Genomic DNA, 18950 nt, shown 5'->3' with positions numbered 1-18950 from the left:
TCGATTCTTGCAGGCCGATTTCAGGGAGGCAAGTACTTCGGGCAGGCTGGTCTGTCGGCAGTCACAGGAATAACACATTCACGATCAGAAAGAGCCGTGAGTTCAACTTTTGATTGCACCACTTGATAATTGGGGATCGTCAACCAAATCAGAAAACCTTAGCAATCTGCTGAGTCATTTTATTCAACAATTTAGAAGCTACACACACTGCATCGGTTATACACGGTGCCATCTGAAACATATCCACATGTTAGCTGCGAAGACTTTCCGTCAGACTGAATTCAGTCTTCAGACGGGGGGAGTACACCTCCTGGGACTTCAATTGAGATAGCGGAGCAGCTGGATGTGGTTTCACTTTGTGAAAGAAAGAAGTGTCTTTAGTAATCCGGCAGCAGCGGCAGCGGCGGCACGCACTTGGGTGGTAAAGACTCAACAATATTTGTGCGCCAAAAGAAACAGAGAGGACGTGAAGAATCCAACGGTTTCTGTTGGATCCTGTTTGCCAAAGAAGCTTGAACCTTTCTTCAAGCATTAACTGTGAAGAAGCACTTTGGAGAAACAGACTAACATGTTTTGTGTGGACTAAGCATCTTTTTTTTTGCCCAAAGCTTTGTCTCTATATGACAAGAAGAGCAATGTATTATTGACCGTGCTATTGATCGCTAAATGGCTCTTGTGTACTAATGGGAAGGCAGAACATTTGAGACAGCGTTTTCGTTGTGTCTAACAACTGAGAAAAATGCAAACAAACAAGCGCTAGAAAACTAGTCGAGCAATCAGATTATAGAAATCCACCAAAACCTTCACATCTATCACCTGTGAAATCAATGTTGGGCCTTTAAAGCTAAAGGAAGATAAAGCCCCATCCAAATTAACATTAATTATTAGCATCGATAGGGGAGAAATGAGTACATTTCCATACAAGCACAACTATATTGAAACCTTCTCCAGATCGGAGTCCCTTAATTGCCCATAAATGTGAATCTGAGTGTGCATGGTTATTTATTGAAACAAGATGTGCACAGGGAATGATAACTGAACGCCAAATTCAGCTGGGAGAGGCCCCAACTCACTTGTTAGTCTTAATCAGACACAGCATAAGTGGTGGAAAAATTAAACAGAAAATCAAAAAAAAAACAAACGTATTTTCCGTACTTCAAGGCACAACTAAAAGCATAGAATTTTCCTAAAAGTCGAGAGTGCGCCCTATAATCTGATGCGCCTAATGTATGGTGTTGCAGTCTCTTTATATTCCCCATTGAGGTGTTTCCTTGTTCGTTTTCTGACGCTATCTAGTGGTGACTAACAGGACCCAATTCTAACCTAAAAGGGTTCTGCCCGACACGAACTGACGTGCATTCGCCAACACACACTCCAACAGACAACTACTTTGTGTGTGCAGCCCTTATGAACTGAAGATAATACCAAAAGCATAGTTAACTACTGACTAAATGAGGGAAGAATGAGACAAGAAAGACTTGTGGATGTGAGCCTACAAGGTTTGTGTACCTTTTTGTTGAATCGGTTGCCGTCATAACTTTTGTCATTTATTGTTTTGCAATGCAACTTGTATTTATATGTTTCATGTCCGTGTTTGTGACCAATTCTCATGGCTTTGTTACAGCTGCAGCGGTTTGTTAAGGCTCTATATCAAAAAAAAGCTGCATTGTTTTGTAATGCTTTACCTTAGCTTAGTGCAATCGCAGCCACTATTGCAGCTTCTATTCTATGTGCCTTATAATGCAGTGCACCCTATATATCAAAACTGTTTTAAAATAGGCTGTTCATTGAAGGTGCGTTTTATAATCCGAAGCGCCTTATAGTGCAGAAAATACGGTATCTACCCACAAAGCCACAAAGTAAAACAAAGTAAGCAACACCAAATCAAAACATATCCTCCACAGATGTAGACAGAAGTTCCATATTTGCATCAAAACATGCACACGAGTAAGATTTAGGTTTCTTTCTTTCAGAAAGACTGCAAAATCCACCCTGAAATCCTGCAGGATTTCGCAAGGATGCGAACCAAAGTTCGGTCGACAGCATTTTCCCTTTTCAAGTATGACGTTACTGTACTTCATCAAACGCAAAGACTAGATGCATATGCTTATTGCACAATGATTTTTTTTCTTTCTTTATTGATTGTCTTTAGTTGAAATGTGCAAGGTGCATGTAAGGGAAAAAAAAGAGAATCATTCTCTTGAATCTAATCAGTCTGCTCACATCACTTGAATGCAGGACCGCGAGTGCGCACTCACATACGTGTGCGTGCATCCAGGCTAAAGCCGCGAGGAATTTAGACGCATTTACATTTAGATTACGCTTTCGGGCATCTGTGTAATTAATGTGTGACGTCTGCTGCTGACCCCCTTTGTGCACACACACGCCTAGCTGGTATAAGTCTCCAAGCGTGTGCATGCACATCGAGGATGCAACAGAAGCGAGCGGACACCTTGAACCATCTGCCATAGCAACCTTTGTTGATAGCCTGCGGCATAAAAAAGTTGCATCCATCCATTAGTTCATTACCCGAGCCGCTCATTATCACGAGCGGTCGTGGGCGTGCTGGACCCTATGACAGCCATCATCGGGCAGCACTCGATCAGAATTTGTTTTGTTCCGAGCGGTGAACAGCCAGGTGCATCCGATGTCGGTTATGTGTTTTGTTTTGTTTTTTTAACAGTATGTCCATAGTGGCTTGTGTTCAGGTTTAGAGCGCGTGGTGGCTCTTTGTATGTGAACGCTCACGTCAAGGCCAGTGACCGTTAATCAAAGTTGACGACAGAACTCAAGTGTGTGTGGATGTTATACAAGATTAATTTTGGTTAAAGTGCTGTTCAAGGAATTATCACGATGACCACGGAACCCTCGTGCCATGCAGGTAATAACATCATGTACACCTGACATGTGTTGTGTTGCAAAAACAAATGCATGCCACGAGGATTAAAACCCATGCATGGCGTGCATTTTCTTTTTTTGCAACACAACGCATGTCAGGTGTACATGATGTGTACCTGCATGGCACGAGGGTTGATAGTATGTGTGGAGAAGTGCGCGCAGGCGAGAGAAAACGCAGAGAACCTTCCGGCGCCACAGAGTGAATGATGGGTGACAAGGAAATTGGCCTGGTGGGACACACCCATGCTGGTTGTTTATTTGGTGGGACACTCAGTGGCAGCAAATGACCACCACCAAGGAAATGAATCCATCAATCCAATACTTTTTTATAATGCGCACACACACACACACACACACACACACACACACACACACACACACACACACACACACACACACACATACATATATATATACAAACACACACACACACACATTTACATGTGTGTGCGTGTGTGAATAAAAGATAGACAGACAGACATGCGTTTGTATTTTGCTTTGATATGTTCAGAGAAAGAAACATACGCACAAATAAATAAATGACTGAATAAATAAATAAAATATTTTGTATCAAGAATTGTAATCAATCAAAGATATATTCCTTGTTCGGATGCTGTAAAACTGTATGGTTCATATTTGTTCTTTTTTTAAATCGGTGTGCTTCTTTGCTTGGATGTACAACATATTGTATTGCTTTTGTTTGAGTCATGGAATAAGTATGTATTTGTAAAACTCTTGTACGGACATCCACCTTTAGTTGCTTATAGTAATAACATCCGAAATCGCAGCCTTCTCTTCATGATTTTGCATGCGATAAAATGCTCTAGTATTAGATGCATACAAGCAAAGTTTTTGACAAATGTGCAATCCCCCCCCAAAAAAAACCCCCAACTTACTGTACTCGCCACAGGTATATATATATATATCTCACACAGAGAGAGAGAGAGAGAGAGAGAGAGAGAGAGAGAGAGAGAGAGAGAGAGAGAGAGAGAGAGAGAGAGAGAGAGAGAGAGAGAGAGAGAGAGAGAGAGAGAGAGAGAGAGAGAGAGAGAGAGAGAGAGAGAGAGAGAGAGAGAGAGAGAGAGAGAGAGAGAGAGAGAGAGAGAGAGAGAGGCATATAGCACACTGTGAACCTAGTTGCCCTTCTGGAATGAATAAAGTTGTATTTATTCAATAGATTGAATGATCATGACTTCATAAAAGAATTTGGACCTGATTCCATTTATTTCTCGAGTCTTTTTCCTAGCATGAAGACGCAAGGAAAAATATATATATATGTATTCATATAATATACTATGACAACTTCATTCCACTAATGTCTTGGATGCAGCGATGTGGGGGGAAAAAAATGACGTGAAATGTGATCTGTTAATGTGTATTAACGCTGACAAAGATCAGATAGGCGGTGACATTATGCTATCAGGACAACAGGCTGTTATCAAAGCGGCCACTCGATTTAATGAAATAAGCGTGCGGACCTTGGCTGCTGCCCATTCGTCAGTAAGACAGATACGCAAATACGAGTTGCCCCTTGTCAACTGCACTTGACGGAGTGATGAAGTGAGGAGAGCGTGGACTGGCAGCAAGGATATAGAGCACGTCGACTATCATTACAATCTGAACCCGATTCAAAGCGACTGCTGGCACTGAGCTGTGACATGCAAGTGGATGGGCAGAACATGATAATTATGACTCACAATTTTAAAATAGTGGGCTCCGATGGGAACAAACGGAACGGTGGCGTATTCGGTTAGAGGGCAGAGAGCGCAAAGTGCGGCCAGAGGCACATCACAACCGTCGCACTCTTTTTGAACTATATTTATGTTTCTGTTTTATTTGGATCAGCACATGACATCATATTATTGTACTCTGGTTCTTTAAATCATATTAGAGGTCTAAAAAAACCCCAAAGTTTTGCCATTTAGAAAGCTCTTTGGACCGCTTCAGTGTGACCCCCCGCTCCGCTGCGCAAAGGGTTCTCATTACACTTCACAAACAAGCCAGAGCGCGGATTGTGTTGGCTGGCTGAGCTGCAAGTGATCTCTTTGTAATCCGATGACTTTGTGTGATGACGCTGCAGAAACACTCGTTTGGAAAGGAACAATTTCTTTTTCTTGTGCTTTTCTCTTCAGCACTGCTGAACTTTAGTATGAATTATGTAAGTAACTTCCAATGCAGTTTGCATGTATTTTCTTGGAAGTGTGATGAGCAAGGGTGTTCACACTTTTCTTAAACCGAGGTAGGGACTATTACCGGTAATTCATATAAGTACTACTTTATTATGTTTATTATTTTCAAGGAACGTTTGTTATGTCATCATTTCAAAAGGACTGAGTTTTGGTACCGATAGCCTAACTTAAAAGTATTTAGATCGTGATCGTTTTAATAATTGGTTTCAGGATTCGAGTGAAATGTTTTTTTTTTTACTTTTGCGGGGGGAAGGGGGTCACAACTTCAAAGTTGCAAAATATATACAGTATATATATATATATATATGTGAAACAATATGAAACAATTGTAAAGGTGGAGTTTTGCCATTCCAGTGTTAAGGGGGTTGCCGGTGTCTGCTGAATGGAACTCTCAAAGTAACACGAAACCTAAACAAGTAATCCGTAAATTATGTCCTCCAGCCTCTGAGAGCATCATGTGTTTGACCTTCAGTTGTGTAATCTACCAACAGCCAGATTTATCCATCATTTCAAATCAGCTAAAATAGAAAATGGTTATATTTGACACTTTTTTTTTTTGCACATCTTCCAATATGTCATCCATGTTCCATTTTTTTCTGAGGTGGTTTCAAAGACTCGGTGAAGATTTCTTTGGTTATTTGGGTTTTCCTCTCCATTAGTCATCTTTATTTTTGCACCCAAAAAAAAGTGATGGTTTGTAATGACTAACCTTATTTTTGGTTCACCCTAGTTGAAAATCTGTCTGCGGAGGAAGAACCAGACTAGAAAGGGCAGCAGTGCAGATCAGGTCACTGACACACAGCAAATTCGTAATTTAAAAGGATAATGTTCTTATTTATGTTGTGTGGAACAAGCCAGGCCATGTTGGCATGCAAAGAAAATGTTTATTTCTGATGTGTGTAAAGACGCTAATCTAAGATAAAATTAATTGAATTACAAAAGCAAACCAAGTGAGCACAAATCACAGTAAAGACGCACGGCAGGACAATGTTTTCAAAATTGGCGAGGATGCAGTTTGGTGGCTCATCGCTCAGAAGTCAAATGAATAATGAACCTTAACGGTATTTTAAGGTTGTTTTTTTTTTCCAGACAGTCCTGCCCATGTTTTTGTTTTCAATAATGCTTCTTGTTTTCACCAAGCGTTATTTGTGGATCTCTACGGGAAGTCTTAAAAGGCACTTTTGTTTCTTTGCATTACATACACATGAATGAAAGAGGGACAACCTCAGTTTGAGGTCTTCTGATGGTAAAAGTCTGCAAGGTACCACTTCCTATTCATGACGTCAGATTGGCCTCGCTTTTCGGGAAGACTTGAACTAAGGACTTGGCTTAAGATGAAGGAAAGGCTTTGGGATAGGAAGCCAAAGCGGAGGTAGAGGATATAGAGGATGGAGGGAAGACGGAGGAAATCTTGCCAAGACTTTCCAGGAACAGTGAATACAAGCTCTTGCGAAAAACACACAGCGGACTCGTACTCACTTTCCCATGAAGCACTTGGGCACAATGCTGAGCTTCCTACGTCTGTCCTTAATGAGGTGGCGGCTTTTGGTCATCATCATGTGATAGAGCTTCTCTCCTTTCTCAGCTATCATCACGTAGGCATCCCGTTCCATTCCAAGTTTGAGACCTGCGATGAGAGAGAAAAGGTGGCATGCAGTTAAAAAACTATCAATTTTCCGATCTGCTTTATCCCCACAAGGGTCGCGGCGGGTGCTGGAGCCTATCCCAGCTGTCTTCCGCCAGTAGGTGGGGGACACCCTGAACCGGTTGCCAGCCAATCGCATGACACACCGAGATAAACAACCATCCGCGCTCACATTCACACCTCGGTACAATTTTGAGTTTCAATCCACCTGCCATGCATGTTTTTGGAATGTGGGAGGAACCCGGAATACCCAAAGAAAACCCACACAGACTCCACACAGGAAGGCCGGAGCAAGGATCGAACCCACGACCTCTGCACTGTGAGGTCAATGCGCTAACGACTGGACTGTGCAAGTACATGTAGGTTGAAAACAATGATGTAATGACCTACGGCTGGGCACGGAGTACGCATGCAATGAAGCATCCGAGACTGTGCCTAACCGTCACGTAGATTGTACTCATAGCGCCAGAAACGGTCTTCCACAGAACCCACTTTCAACTTGAATCTAAAAACGGTTTTAATACATCTTGCATTGGAAATTCATCGTTCCTTTTTCCGTTTTTGTTTTGGGTTTTTTGGGGGGGCTGTGGCACAACTAGTTACCATCGAATGCAATTAACAGGCCTATGTGGCTCATGGCCTGTTGCATATCCTTTCTCGCTCCCTCGCTCCCTCAGATCCTCGTCCTCTATCCGCCTGTCAGTGCCCCCTGCCCGACTGAGCACCATGGGAGCCAGAGCCTTCAGTCACGCTGCTCCAAAGCTCTGGAACAACCTACTTCCGGACCTCCAAAACTGCACACCTCTTTCCACTTTCAAGTCCCGTCTAAAAACACACCTGTTCCGGATTGCCTACAACACATAGCTCTTCCATTTCCTATGTTTTTATGATTTTATGTCCTGTTTTTATATAATATCTCGTTTACTCATTTTCACATTTTCTTATTGTCTGTACGGTGTCCTTGGGTGGCATGAAAGGCGCTTTAAAATAAAATGCATTATTATTATTATGGTTTAAATTGTGCTTTGAGAGACCAATAGGCTACCGCGACTCCTTACCACACTTTTCCATCTTCCAGAAGCCTATTTCGGACAATAGTGCTACAACATCCCACAGAGCCAAAGAATGAAAGCAGGTCTTGGGGCTATTTGAAGAAACAAGCATTCCTAGGCTTCCCAGCTGTTTAGACCTTGATACCATGCCAAACTAATCTTGTGGGGAAATATGAAAACAAACCCAGATGTTAATCTCAATTGAGCAAGCCATTTGTTGAGTTAATGAGGGCATTGTGATTGGGATCTTGTTTCTGTGTGGATATGTTAACGATTATGTGGTTTGTAGTACAGTATATACAGCAAAGCATGCCCTGCAAGGGCCCCATTGTGAGTTGCGCTGCCCCTCCTGTGAGTCCACTTTTGGAGCTCCTTCCTAAATCCCTGGTGGATTTTGGTGAACTTCTGAACTACATTGTGACATTGTCTCTCATTTGCTCAACAAAAGTCAGAAACTTAATAAGCGACTCAGGTCTATTTCGGTGCACATCAAACTTATTCCAAACACATTCCAAAAACATGCAAGGCAGGTTGATGGGACATTCTAAATTGTCCCTCGGTGTGATTGTGAGTGTGAACCGAAGCGGTTCAGATAATGGATGGAGGAAGAAATAAAAGAAAGTCTCAGTGTCCTCAAACTGTTTGAAATGCTGAATTTCCAGCGCTGTGTTTTAACATGTCCCATATGTGCCTCTCAAATGAAAGATATGTATCGCCAATAATTTTTGAACTCATGGAAAATGCATGGACTTCATTTTTTGGGGGAGAGAAATAAAAGAAATTCAAGAGATATATGTGTCACGTGTTGATTTGCGATTGGAAGTCAGAGAAACCCGAGTGGGACGAAAGAATAAATAAAAAGGCAATTTGTCTATTGAGTCTTGGGTGGATGTACTGGTGGCCGTGATGGATGTTGAAATCTATTACATAGGACGGCAGCTGAAGAACAATGGGGGTTATTGAACAACACGCGGGGGTCTTTCCAGCGAAGAGACCACTCGGCTTCTTGTCCAGCTGCCACAGTTTGTCTTGAGCTGCTTCTTGTCATCTCTCACTTACCAGCATGACCTAATCACATTTTATAAGGAGGCTGTTCCCACAAGAATTCAGTGGCATTTACTACTGTGTGTATTTTATATACTGTATATATGTATGTATGTATATATATATATACACACACACACAGACAGAGAGAGAGAGAGAGATGATTATTTAATCCCAAAAGTAGGAATAATTTAATACACGACTTGCAAACACCCTGTAATTATACTACCCCCTGCGTGTACAAAATTACGCATGCAGTAAATCAATAAACAGTCACGTGTTGATTAGAACTCGATTAAACTTAATGACAGAGCACTTTAAAACAACAAAGTGCTGCACATTAAGTAAAAATCAGACGTTTAAAAAAAACTGCAGGAAAGTGCGGTGGGAAAAAAAAATGCTGCTTCTCTCTGTTAATTGGTTTCAAATAAGAGCACAAACGTGACGTACTACATGAGCCGCCGAAATGTTGCTGAATTAAAAGCTTTTGAGATTTTATTTGACCGTTCTGTTGTAATTTATTATCTTTGATCAACTACAATATGATCAAAAGTGTTGAAAGCTAAATATAAAGTCATAAAAGTGTGAATAAAAACTGATGTTGGGAGCGGAGGTAAGATATTTTAGATTGATCAACCAATGAGGGTAAAATGACTTGATTCAAACATTGTGAATTAAAGTGGGCTGCTCCGAGCGATGAAACTCCAGATTCCAGGAATGCTCTTGACATCATGTTCAAAATATGGACGTTCAGACAAACACTTGAATCTGTGGCAATTTATGGAGGGTGCCGCTGCAACCACTTTTCCCCGAATACCGATAACGTAATGAGACTGGCGCACAGTTCGTAAACAATTGAGCTCTTTCCGGACAATTGATTGCAGCCACGCGCGAGCACACGTGAAAACACACTGAACACAAGCGGCATCAGGTGAAATGTCAAGCCTTGTTGAAAAACAACCTTTACAAAGAAAGTCTAAAATAAAAGAGGCTGACAGAAAGGTAAGACCACTGTGAGAGGTGTCGGCTGTCAAAAGGGAAGCGCGAGTGGAAATGAGGCGCCGTGACTGATCGGGCATCTGTTCGCCTCAGGTTAGTTTCCGCCAGCTCGTAATTTAACACCGCAAGCTGCCGCACACTTCTGTGTGCTTATTCATCAGATCTGACGTTGTTAAAATCCACTCTGGGTGATTATTTCACATATGCCCAAATTACAAAGGCAAAATTACCATCTTGTGAAACATGATTCATGAAGTATTCCCGCATTTCCGACCAAATTGTGTCCAAACAATCACAGTTTGGATCTTTTTAAGCCATCAATACTATCAGGTGGCCTTTTATGTTACACACCAAACCTCGTTAAAGCCATTCGGTGTGAAATGCGCAACATTATAAAGACAGATGGCCCACAACAAACAGGTGGGAACATTCTCTAAGGCAGATCAGGGATGAAAAGAATTAAGTGAACATAACTGAAGCATCCGGTCACATGGTCAATCTCAAATCAGGTTATGAATAACTGATATGAACTAACATTTGGATTCTCACACAATCAAACGTTATAGCCTGCTTGATTTTATAAATGGGCAAATAGTTTTCAGCAACTTCATCCTAATTTGGTGAAAGGTGTGATTCATCCATTTTCCGATCCGCTTTATCCTCACAAGGGTCACGGGGGGTGCTGGAGCCTATCCCAGCTGCGATTGGTTGGCACCCTGAACCGGTTGCCAACCAATCGCAGGGCACAAAGAGACGAACAACCATCCACGCTCACAGTCACACACCTAGGGACAATTTAGAGTGTTCATTGAATTACACATCCAGTCATTAATCACCTGAAGGAGCCTTGCAAATATCCTCGATGAGACTCCACAATAGCACAACTGCATGAAAGCCTAACATGGTTTCAATGACTTTAACGGGCATCTTAACGGGGTGAGAAAAATCCAGTGGTAAGCCGCATTGGTCATGTTTTAGACAGTGCCAACTCAGAAAAAGGTAAACTCATTTACACTGCGGCGCAGTCATGCTGGAAGAGCAAAGGGGCTTCCCCCAAACCGTTCCCACAAAGTTGAGAGCATCCAATTGTCCATAATGATATTTTTATGAGAGGAAATCTAGTGGAATATTTTAAGCCCCCCATACCCCAGCTCAGCAAATAATGAGGTTAAAAAATGTTACTCACTCTCTCTCTGCTCTCGCTCCCTCAAGATGGCATCCAGCCACTTCTGCTTGTCCTCCGCTGTTTTGGCCATGCAGACGAACCACTTGTTTTTCGCTGTGTTGTGGATTTTCCAACCATTGGTCACTGTGTAGTTGTTGCTGTGATAATCCGCTGCCGGAAAAAAAAAGCACATATTGACAACAAACCAAAGCACATCAAAATCACAAGAATAAGAGGGGATACGAAACTATGTTGCTCTCGTCACTGCCGTTCATATGACTTTCAATATTTGAAAGTATCTAGCAGGTTACAGGAAAAAAAACTCTACTTACGAATGTTTCAAGTTACGAAACGTCTCAACAGGAAAATGTTGCCTCTTGTTACGAAATAAATTTCAAGATACGAAAGGTAAAAGTACAGTATGGGATGCTACTTGCAGCTCAGAGTTTCAATGAACGCAACATACTTAAAGCTGCTTTGCCATTTGCTACTACCTGGCATCCCATTGGCTAATAGGGACCTCAACCATATGTGGTCTGTGTGTGTAAATAGATAGATAGATTGATAGATAGGTGTCAATGCAGCATCCTCGTCATTCGCCCCTTGGACAATGAGGTGTTCTGATAGTTTTACGTAAATATGAATCAATCAGAAAAAGTGTTCACCAGTCCAGTGGTCGCTCCCTATGCTGATGTTTGCCTTGGACATTTTCAAAGGATTGTTAAAAGCTGACAAGAGCAAACGTCCTTGGATCAGTTCTTTCCAAAATGCCAGGGAAAAACACTTCTGAGAGGGATCATGGACACAAGAGGGCAAAAAACGATCAGGACGCCGTGTGAAGTTAAATGACCATCATTGTTATTCCTTACTGTTTTCTTTGTTTTGTACATTATGCACAACTCTCGTCTATTGTGCAATAATCAAATTGTAACATGTATTTGTTATATATTTTGATGCATTTTTATGCTTCATAAAACATTTATGTCAGAATTTGGGGAGGGCTTGGATTTGTCACGTCACGTGCCCGCCAGCAGGTGGCGGGTTTTTTCCCTCCGCCATCTGCACACCTGTCCGTAATTTCGGGCTGATTATCCTCCTTTATTAAGAGGCTCCGGCAGTCCTCTCACTGCCGGAGAATTCCTCGCCGTGCCATTGTTCTCTCGTGCTAATTCCTCTATTAATGATTACTCGTTGCCTCATTACCTTTTTGCCTTACGGCCATCACTCTTGTTATTCGCGTTGCCTCTAAATTGTATACAGCTATATTGCCTAATCAGTTCTCCCTCGCACTTTGTTTTTTCAGCGAGCATTTTCGGTTGTTTCTTTATTTCTTCCCTGGTCCTTATTTGACCAGCGTTTTTTGTTACTGTTTCCCTGTCGGGCTCTTTCTGTTCGTTATTAAAGACTTTTTGTGTTTCATACAAGATCTTTTCGTGTCTGCTTTACCTGGGATCCACCTTGTTATTTTGTTGTGCACGAGGCGATCTTTCATCGCCTCGGGCACAACGTGACAGGATTAGGGCATTTACATGGAAAAAACACGTCTCTACTTACAAAATGTTCTAGTTCAGAAATTTCTTCCAGAACCACTTAATTTCGTAAGTAGATGTACCACTTTATTGTAGTGGCTGCCACATGCCACCTTTTGACAGACTCAGCAAAAATCGAATGTGTGTTTTTTTTTATCATCCACAGAGCTGGAGATGAGCAGCACTTAAATAATGACTGTCCTCAAGTCATGGCCTACATTAGCCTTGTGGCCAGAGGTCAAATAAATACTTGCGATACTTGAAGGCCAACGAGGAGTAGCCCCAGTGTGTATTCGGAGAAGAAAACGTTAAACTGGGGGAGTATTTTTGCTTCTGGTGAAATCAATAGAAAAACCGACATCTGGTCAGGTTTAGGAGACCGTGGGGACATTTTTAACTTTTGCCTTAGAAGCTAAAACTTAGCTGTTCTTATCTCGTTCCACTCTGGAGTTGGTTATGCGTGACATATTAAGTCGAGAAACGTACAGTTATTATCTTAGAAAATGAGATTGCACAGATAGTCTAAACACTCAGTGAGTTATGTTTGTGTCTTTGCGGTATTCTCGCAGCACACAGAAGAACAAAAGAGAAAAAAAAGAAAGAGGAAACACGTGAAAGAGAGGAAGACGGTGTTTCGAGACACATTTTTCACAACAGTGTCGGGCTGAATCGCACTAAGAACTAAACCGCATCCAGCCCACAGACGAGGCGTTGGCACGCGGCATTAACCAGAGTGCAAGTTTCTTGCTGAAGTTGAGGTACCTTTTGCACCTCGCGGTTGTAGCCACACCTTTAACGGAATATCGGACATTAAAAAGGTGATATTCTACATGAGGAGGGGAGCTACATCCTCTTTGAAACTCAGCGCAACGACAACACCCCACCCAAAACGTCAGCGAGTTTCAGATTCGGCTAAACTTTGCCGTAACTATTTAGTCCTGAAAGACCAAATTCCTAAAACAAGACAGCAAATGAAGACACATGGCAAATTTAAAAATAGCCAAAGCTCCAAGATACAGCCAGCCTGAATTTCCATAGTTTGATCATGTGACAAGCACAGTGCCACTGATCCTGCCCGGATTTGTGCAATTGTCTCTTCACTTCTTCCCAAGTTCAGCAAGGCATTACAAGTATCATATCACACACTGTTTTCAATCGAGACAAGTTTGTTTGTTTGTTTGTTTGTTTTTTCATCACAGCATAATCTAAGTACAATTATCCAAAACATGATGTGAACTATAGACGTCAGCTTGATTTTGATCGATGTTTCTCAAAGTTTGATCATGTTATAAAGAAGGTTTTTATTCTCTATGAGGTACATTTCAAAATTTCATTAAAAGGAACTAGAAAGGGGAAGAAAGAACATCTCCATTTTCAGGAAGCGTGTTTCTGAAAGTATTCAATATGCAGCGACGCAAATCTGGTTTGTTTGGCCTTTGCAGAGATCTTCGCTCCACTGCCATTCTACTTTTGTCAGCTATATCACTTGTTCTATGACAGCCATTTAATGAAGTGCTTTGATGAAAAGAGAAATTTCCATAACTGTTCTGCGCACAACCTGAGAGAGCGAGTCCCTAAAAGTTAATATTGCTGTGTAAACACAAACCTGTTCCATCTTCCACGTTTTCCACCTCCATCACCTCCGTGTTGATTCTGCCCCTGAACACATAGAGGGGACCGTTGATAGACTTGGTCCTCTTGGTGGACTTTTTTCCAGAAACCCTAGGAAATGAGACAGCGGTGTGGTTACACTCAGCATGGAAAACATCCGCCGGTGGCAGTGAAACAGCGTCTGCAACACTTGCACATTCATACAAACGCACACAAACATGAAGCATGCACATCCTGCATCCGGCACAGTTAAACAGTCAATGTATAGCAACCTCCTAAACTATTCTCTAAATGCTCATCAATCATGTTCTCCAAGCACCAATTCCTCCTCACCTGGACTTCCTCTTACAGTAGACCAAAAGATTATCAAACAGGAAGAAGACTCGCTCTTGAATATTGCCCGCTGAGATCTTCAGGAGATTTCCATGAAGCAGTAATTCTGTGCAGATATCCGTCAAGTTAGTGCCCTGAAAGGATAAGGAAAAAAGCAAAAAAAAAAGTAATGAAAATCATCTTGCGGCCAAACAGCTTGTTTTAATTGATGATGCAAAACAACACCGCCATTTTTAATTGGGTCATTTTAAAACGCATGCATTGGGTATGTGCATTGTTGTACAGTATGTGGGTAGTAATCCACTCGAAGACCCCGAATATTTCACCCATGCTCCTAACCGACCCTGCACTTAATGTAAATGTGGTCATCGGGCCGCAGCAGTAATGGAAGGAAAGCACTAAACATAGCATTAGATGGAGTTTACCTTGCTCGACATTCTACTATGGGAAATGGAAATCCCATTTAGGAGGGAAAGAGGGGGTGGAGCCTGAAGCATCAATTCTGAACTTAGGATGTACACTAAATATACCAGTACATGCGGTCACATAAAAGTAATACGCATTTATTTTCAATTGGTATTTAAGTTATATTTAAAAATGGGTACGATCAGATGACTCATCTTTTCATTACCAAGCAAAATTTTGTTCATGGCGAAAATGCTGGGTCAAGCGCTTGCTCTGTGCAAAAAAAAAAAAAAAACACACACACAAAAAAAAAATCGCAAATATCAGCAGAGCATACAGGACAATCCAGCACCTACTGAAATTGAAAGATGATCAGGTCTCTTTAAGCATCGTGAAACAGCTCGTTCCACTCTTAATCATCCGGAACTAAATACACCCATGTGCAGACACCACCCCAGGCACGAGCATACGTATATACATCAAATTCAAACCACACTGTGGTCTTTCAAATTTCAGCTCTGCAGAAACCCCCCTTAACCAGCCACACCCACACTCAAGTGTCCATTATGGAGTCCCGTGGGGATGTTTTTTATGATGGAAGGTCATCAGTCACAAGTATAAAGACAACGAGAAAGTTGTCTGAAGCTCATCATCGGATTTTGTATCGCAGGCCAGTTCGATTTAACCCCACGTTAACTGCACCGTGTTAAGCCGGGTGAGTGTGTATGTGCATGCCTGTGCGTGCATTTGTGTGTAATTTATCTGGGCCCGATCGGGTACGGGTACGAGCAGATTGGTCTTCCATTAAGGCTGCAGGTGAATAGCCTAAAGAGAGTCTGCTGAGACAGGAAAACAAGAATGAGACTAATGCAGTTAGGGATTGGGTGTGAGTGGGCGTCTTTCGGAGTATATTAGCCTGTTGCTAAGAGGCGTAAGATAACAATGCCTGTATTCAAACACAAGAAAATATTCTCCATTTGATGCTGTTACGTGCTGATGCTATTGTGTGACAGAGTGGAGTATTTACGTAAATGCTATTTGGGCAATGAAAAATGTTTCTTTGGATTGTGTTAATACTAGGAATCGGGCATTTACACAAATTCTGCAACCTTGAAAGTAAAAAAAAAAACAACAACAACAAAAAACAAGTAGACTATATGACTGTCGAAAAAGCTGTTGGTGATGTCACTTTGTAAAAAAACATTCATGAAAGGGTACCAAGAGAATGTTTGCCAGCCCTAGTCCGACACATTTTTTTCAAAACCCTTTGTCAGTATTTCTGAACAATTAGACTGGTAAACAGTGCGACTCTGTTGTATACGGTCCTCATTTTACCTGCAATTTTATCTTGAGCACACCCGAGAAGCATTCTTACGCAATATCAGTGAGATTAATACAATCGTTGGGGATTATACGAACTACAAGGAACATCAAGAAAAAGGCAACGGGATCACAACTTTTTTTTAATCAGCATACGGATCTAAAGTTTTTTATAAGATCCGTAGTATTTATTTGCATGACCCTCTTTACAGAGCAGTTTCTTGGTTTTCTGATGCGTTCTGCTCAATGATGACCACGGTCAAATGTTGACATTTTTGTGGAGGGGAAATTGAAGATGGTGGTTTGGTTTTGGCAAGCAAATCGCTAGATGTACTAGGGAGGCCCACTCGCAGGGTCCATCCTTTCCGGGGTTTTTTTTTTGGACCGCTACTCCCTCCAAAGGTCCCCTCATAGAAGCCCTCCCCCCTCCAACCACAAGGGCTGGTAAGACGAAAGCTCAGCATCCTCCATCTCTTCTGATTGGGCAGAATGCCTGTTGGCATCCCCTTGGCACCCTGTGTAGGTGGATTGTCCCTGCGGTGCCTCCTGAGACAAGGCCTCTGTTGTGGTGGGTGAGGGAGGCGTGAAAAATGCACTGGACCCTTCATTCGGCTCCCAAGCCCCATCCGTGCCCCTGCTGCAGGGTGCTGGCTCTGGTGGCAATTAACTCTTTAGGATACATAGGAAATATGCTGGATGATTTACTGAAGGTTGCTGTGGTTAAAAATTATGACAGTATTTACATTTTGATGCACTATATGTAAATGTTTGATCAATTACCAGTTTTCTTTTTCCCGTCCAGTCTTGATGGAAAGCTTCTTAAAACATTGGTGGGCCTCTTGCAGGATAGTATGAAAAAAAAATCTGTCCAGAGCTTGATTTTGTATAAATAGGGTTTCACGATAAGCTTCCTTCTATGTGGAGTGTAATCAGACATACATTTGGAACATTTTTGCCGACACAAACACAATTGTATGCAAAATAGGATTTTGCTGTGTTAAATACAGTAGTTCTCACCCTCAAAATGCAATTCTGCACCCCCCCCCCCCCATGTAAATTTTGCAGTCCTGTTAGAAGATGGGTGTGTTTTGTTCCTATGATGTAAAGTCCAGTGCTCAAACAATTATACGATTTAGCACACGGGTGTCAAAGTCAAGGCCCGGGGGCCAGAACTGGCCCGCCTCATCATTTTTTGTGGCCGCGAAAGCAAATCAAGCATGTCAAATTCCATGATGCTTGCTAAAGTCTGAACCAAAATTTCAGATTGTCACATGCAATCCACAATAACATTCATTATTCGTGACTTCTGATTTTAAAAAGTTATTCATCAATTTGTTGTGCGTTTTGTATGTAATATGTGGAGGTGATTAAACATTTATATGGTTTGCCAAAATTCATAACGGCCCTCTAAGGCAAACCGTAACGACAATGTGGGCCGCGACAAAAATGAGTTTGACACCTCTGGTTTAGCATCAAGCTGTCTCCCTTCTTTTATAACCAATCAGTGACAAAAATAGAGACAAAAAAAATTCATGAGTCAATAAGAGGTTGGGCTTGTCATATCGCTTTCCCACTGCAGCTTAGCTTTTTTTTCACCTCTGTTTGGGGTGGTAGGTTTCCACTTCAGAATTGCATGCCTCGTATCTGCGAAACTTACACCCCACTGAATACAATGAGATAACAGTAGAGGAGAACCAACGCGTGCAGTATTTACTGTACTTTTCAGTATTCACCCACATGGTATCTGCTCAGCAAACTTGGCAAACCAGGTAGCCTCACTTGTGCGTCGAGCCAAGTCAGTAAGGCAGCGTACAGTATAAAATATGCTCTTGGCGGCCATGGTTGGCTTGTTTGCTTGAAACGTAGGATTATGGCCTTATTTTTCCTCCCTCTAGATTCAAGTTACTTCACATGGCTTATGGAGAAAAGTTGTCAGGGGGGGAGTGTGAGATGCCGTGCAAATGTATATGCTTCCCTTCCCGCGACGGACCGCCTCTAACGTTTTGATGTGATGCGTTTTGATAGGTTGATTTTCCCTCCACCCCCTTTTGATACGGCCAACTCTGTTTGACAACTGCATGGCGACTGCCATGGCTAATTTTTGGACAGTTCATAAATCGCGACGGGAATCCGCAGCAATCATAGCCTCTGACGTTTACCCATGCCACCCCCACCCCCACCCTATGTTGTCTCACGGCCATCCAGTTGTGAAACAAGGCTGCCATGGCCTTCAAGGACAGTGTAAGTTGCAGCTCAACGTGCCGTCATATTGGTTAACCCTAAATCGATGTCGTTTAGCGAAAAGTGAATGTTGAATGTTATAAATAACAATATGACAAAGCGGAAGCTTACAAAAGGGAATGTTCTCCATTTCCTCAGCCTCCCCCATATATTTCCCAACGTGATTACGATCGTCACGCTCTCACTCAGGCCACCCTCTGCTGTCACTCTGTCCTTGTTCTCACCTCCCAGCCTTCAATGTGAGACTGCAGCTGTTCCAGGGCCTCCAGTTTCTCCATCTGCCGCTTCGTCTCATTGATGTTGGAGCAGACAGCCTTCATGGCCTGCAGAGCCTCCTCTACAGCAGGATAGTCAGCATGCTTCTTCGGGGTCCGCTTCAGTAACTCCTGTGGTAGACAAACGGGGAGAGCTTGAGAACCAAGACCAAACTTGAGAACCAGTATTTGTCACCTGAAGTCAATAATTACATCATACGCTTCAATTAGTATTTTAAGAGCTACCAGAGTCAATCTTATTGAG

General features: G+C 42.2%; 1 protein-coding gene across 2 annotated transcripts in view; it reads right to left on the bottom strand.

Annotated features, from left to right (window-relative positions):
• prex1 (phosphatidylinositol-3,4,5-trisphosphate-dependent Rac exchange factor 1) overlaps positions 1–18950 on the bottom strand; it is an 86045-nt gene that overhangs the window by 38473 nt on the left and 28622 nt on the right. For both annotated transcript variants that reach the window (XM_052059687.1, XM_052059688.1), the window contains exons 7-11: positions 18656–18817; positions 14466–14599; positions 14128–14243; positions 11014–11163; positions 6567–6714 (exon numbers count right to left, since the gene is read on the bottom strand). In XM_052059687.1, coding sequence (XP_051915647.1) covers positions 6567–6714; positions 11014–11163; positions 14128–14243; positions 14466–14599; positions 18656–18817 — 710 coding nt within the window. The remainder of the gene's footprint in view (positions 1–6566; positions 6715–11013; positions 11164–14127; positions 14244–14465; positions 14600–18655; positions 18818–18950) is intronic.

Source organism: Hippocampus zosterae, chromosome 2 (genome assembly GCF_025434085.1).
Source record: "Hippocampus zosterae strain Florida chromosome 2, ASM2543408v3, whole genome shotgun sequence".
In the NCBI taxonomy this organism is placed as follows: domain Eukaryota; kingdom Metazoa; phylum Chordata; class Actinopteri; order Syngnathiformes; family Syngnathidae; genus Hippocampus; species Hippocampus zosterae.
The sequence above is the reverse complement of the archived record's forward strand: the minus strand, read 5'-3'. Positions and strand labels throughout refer to the sequence as shown.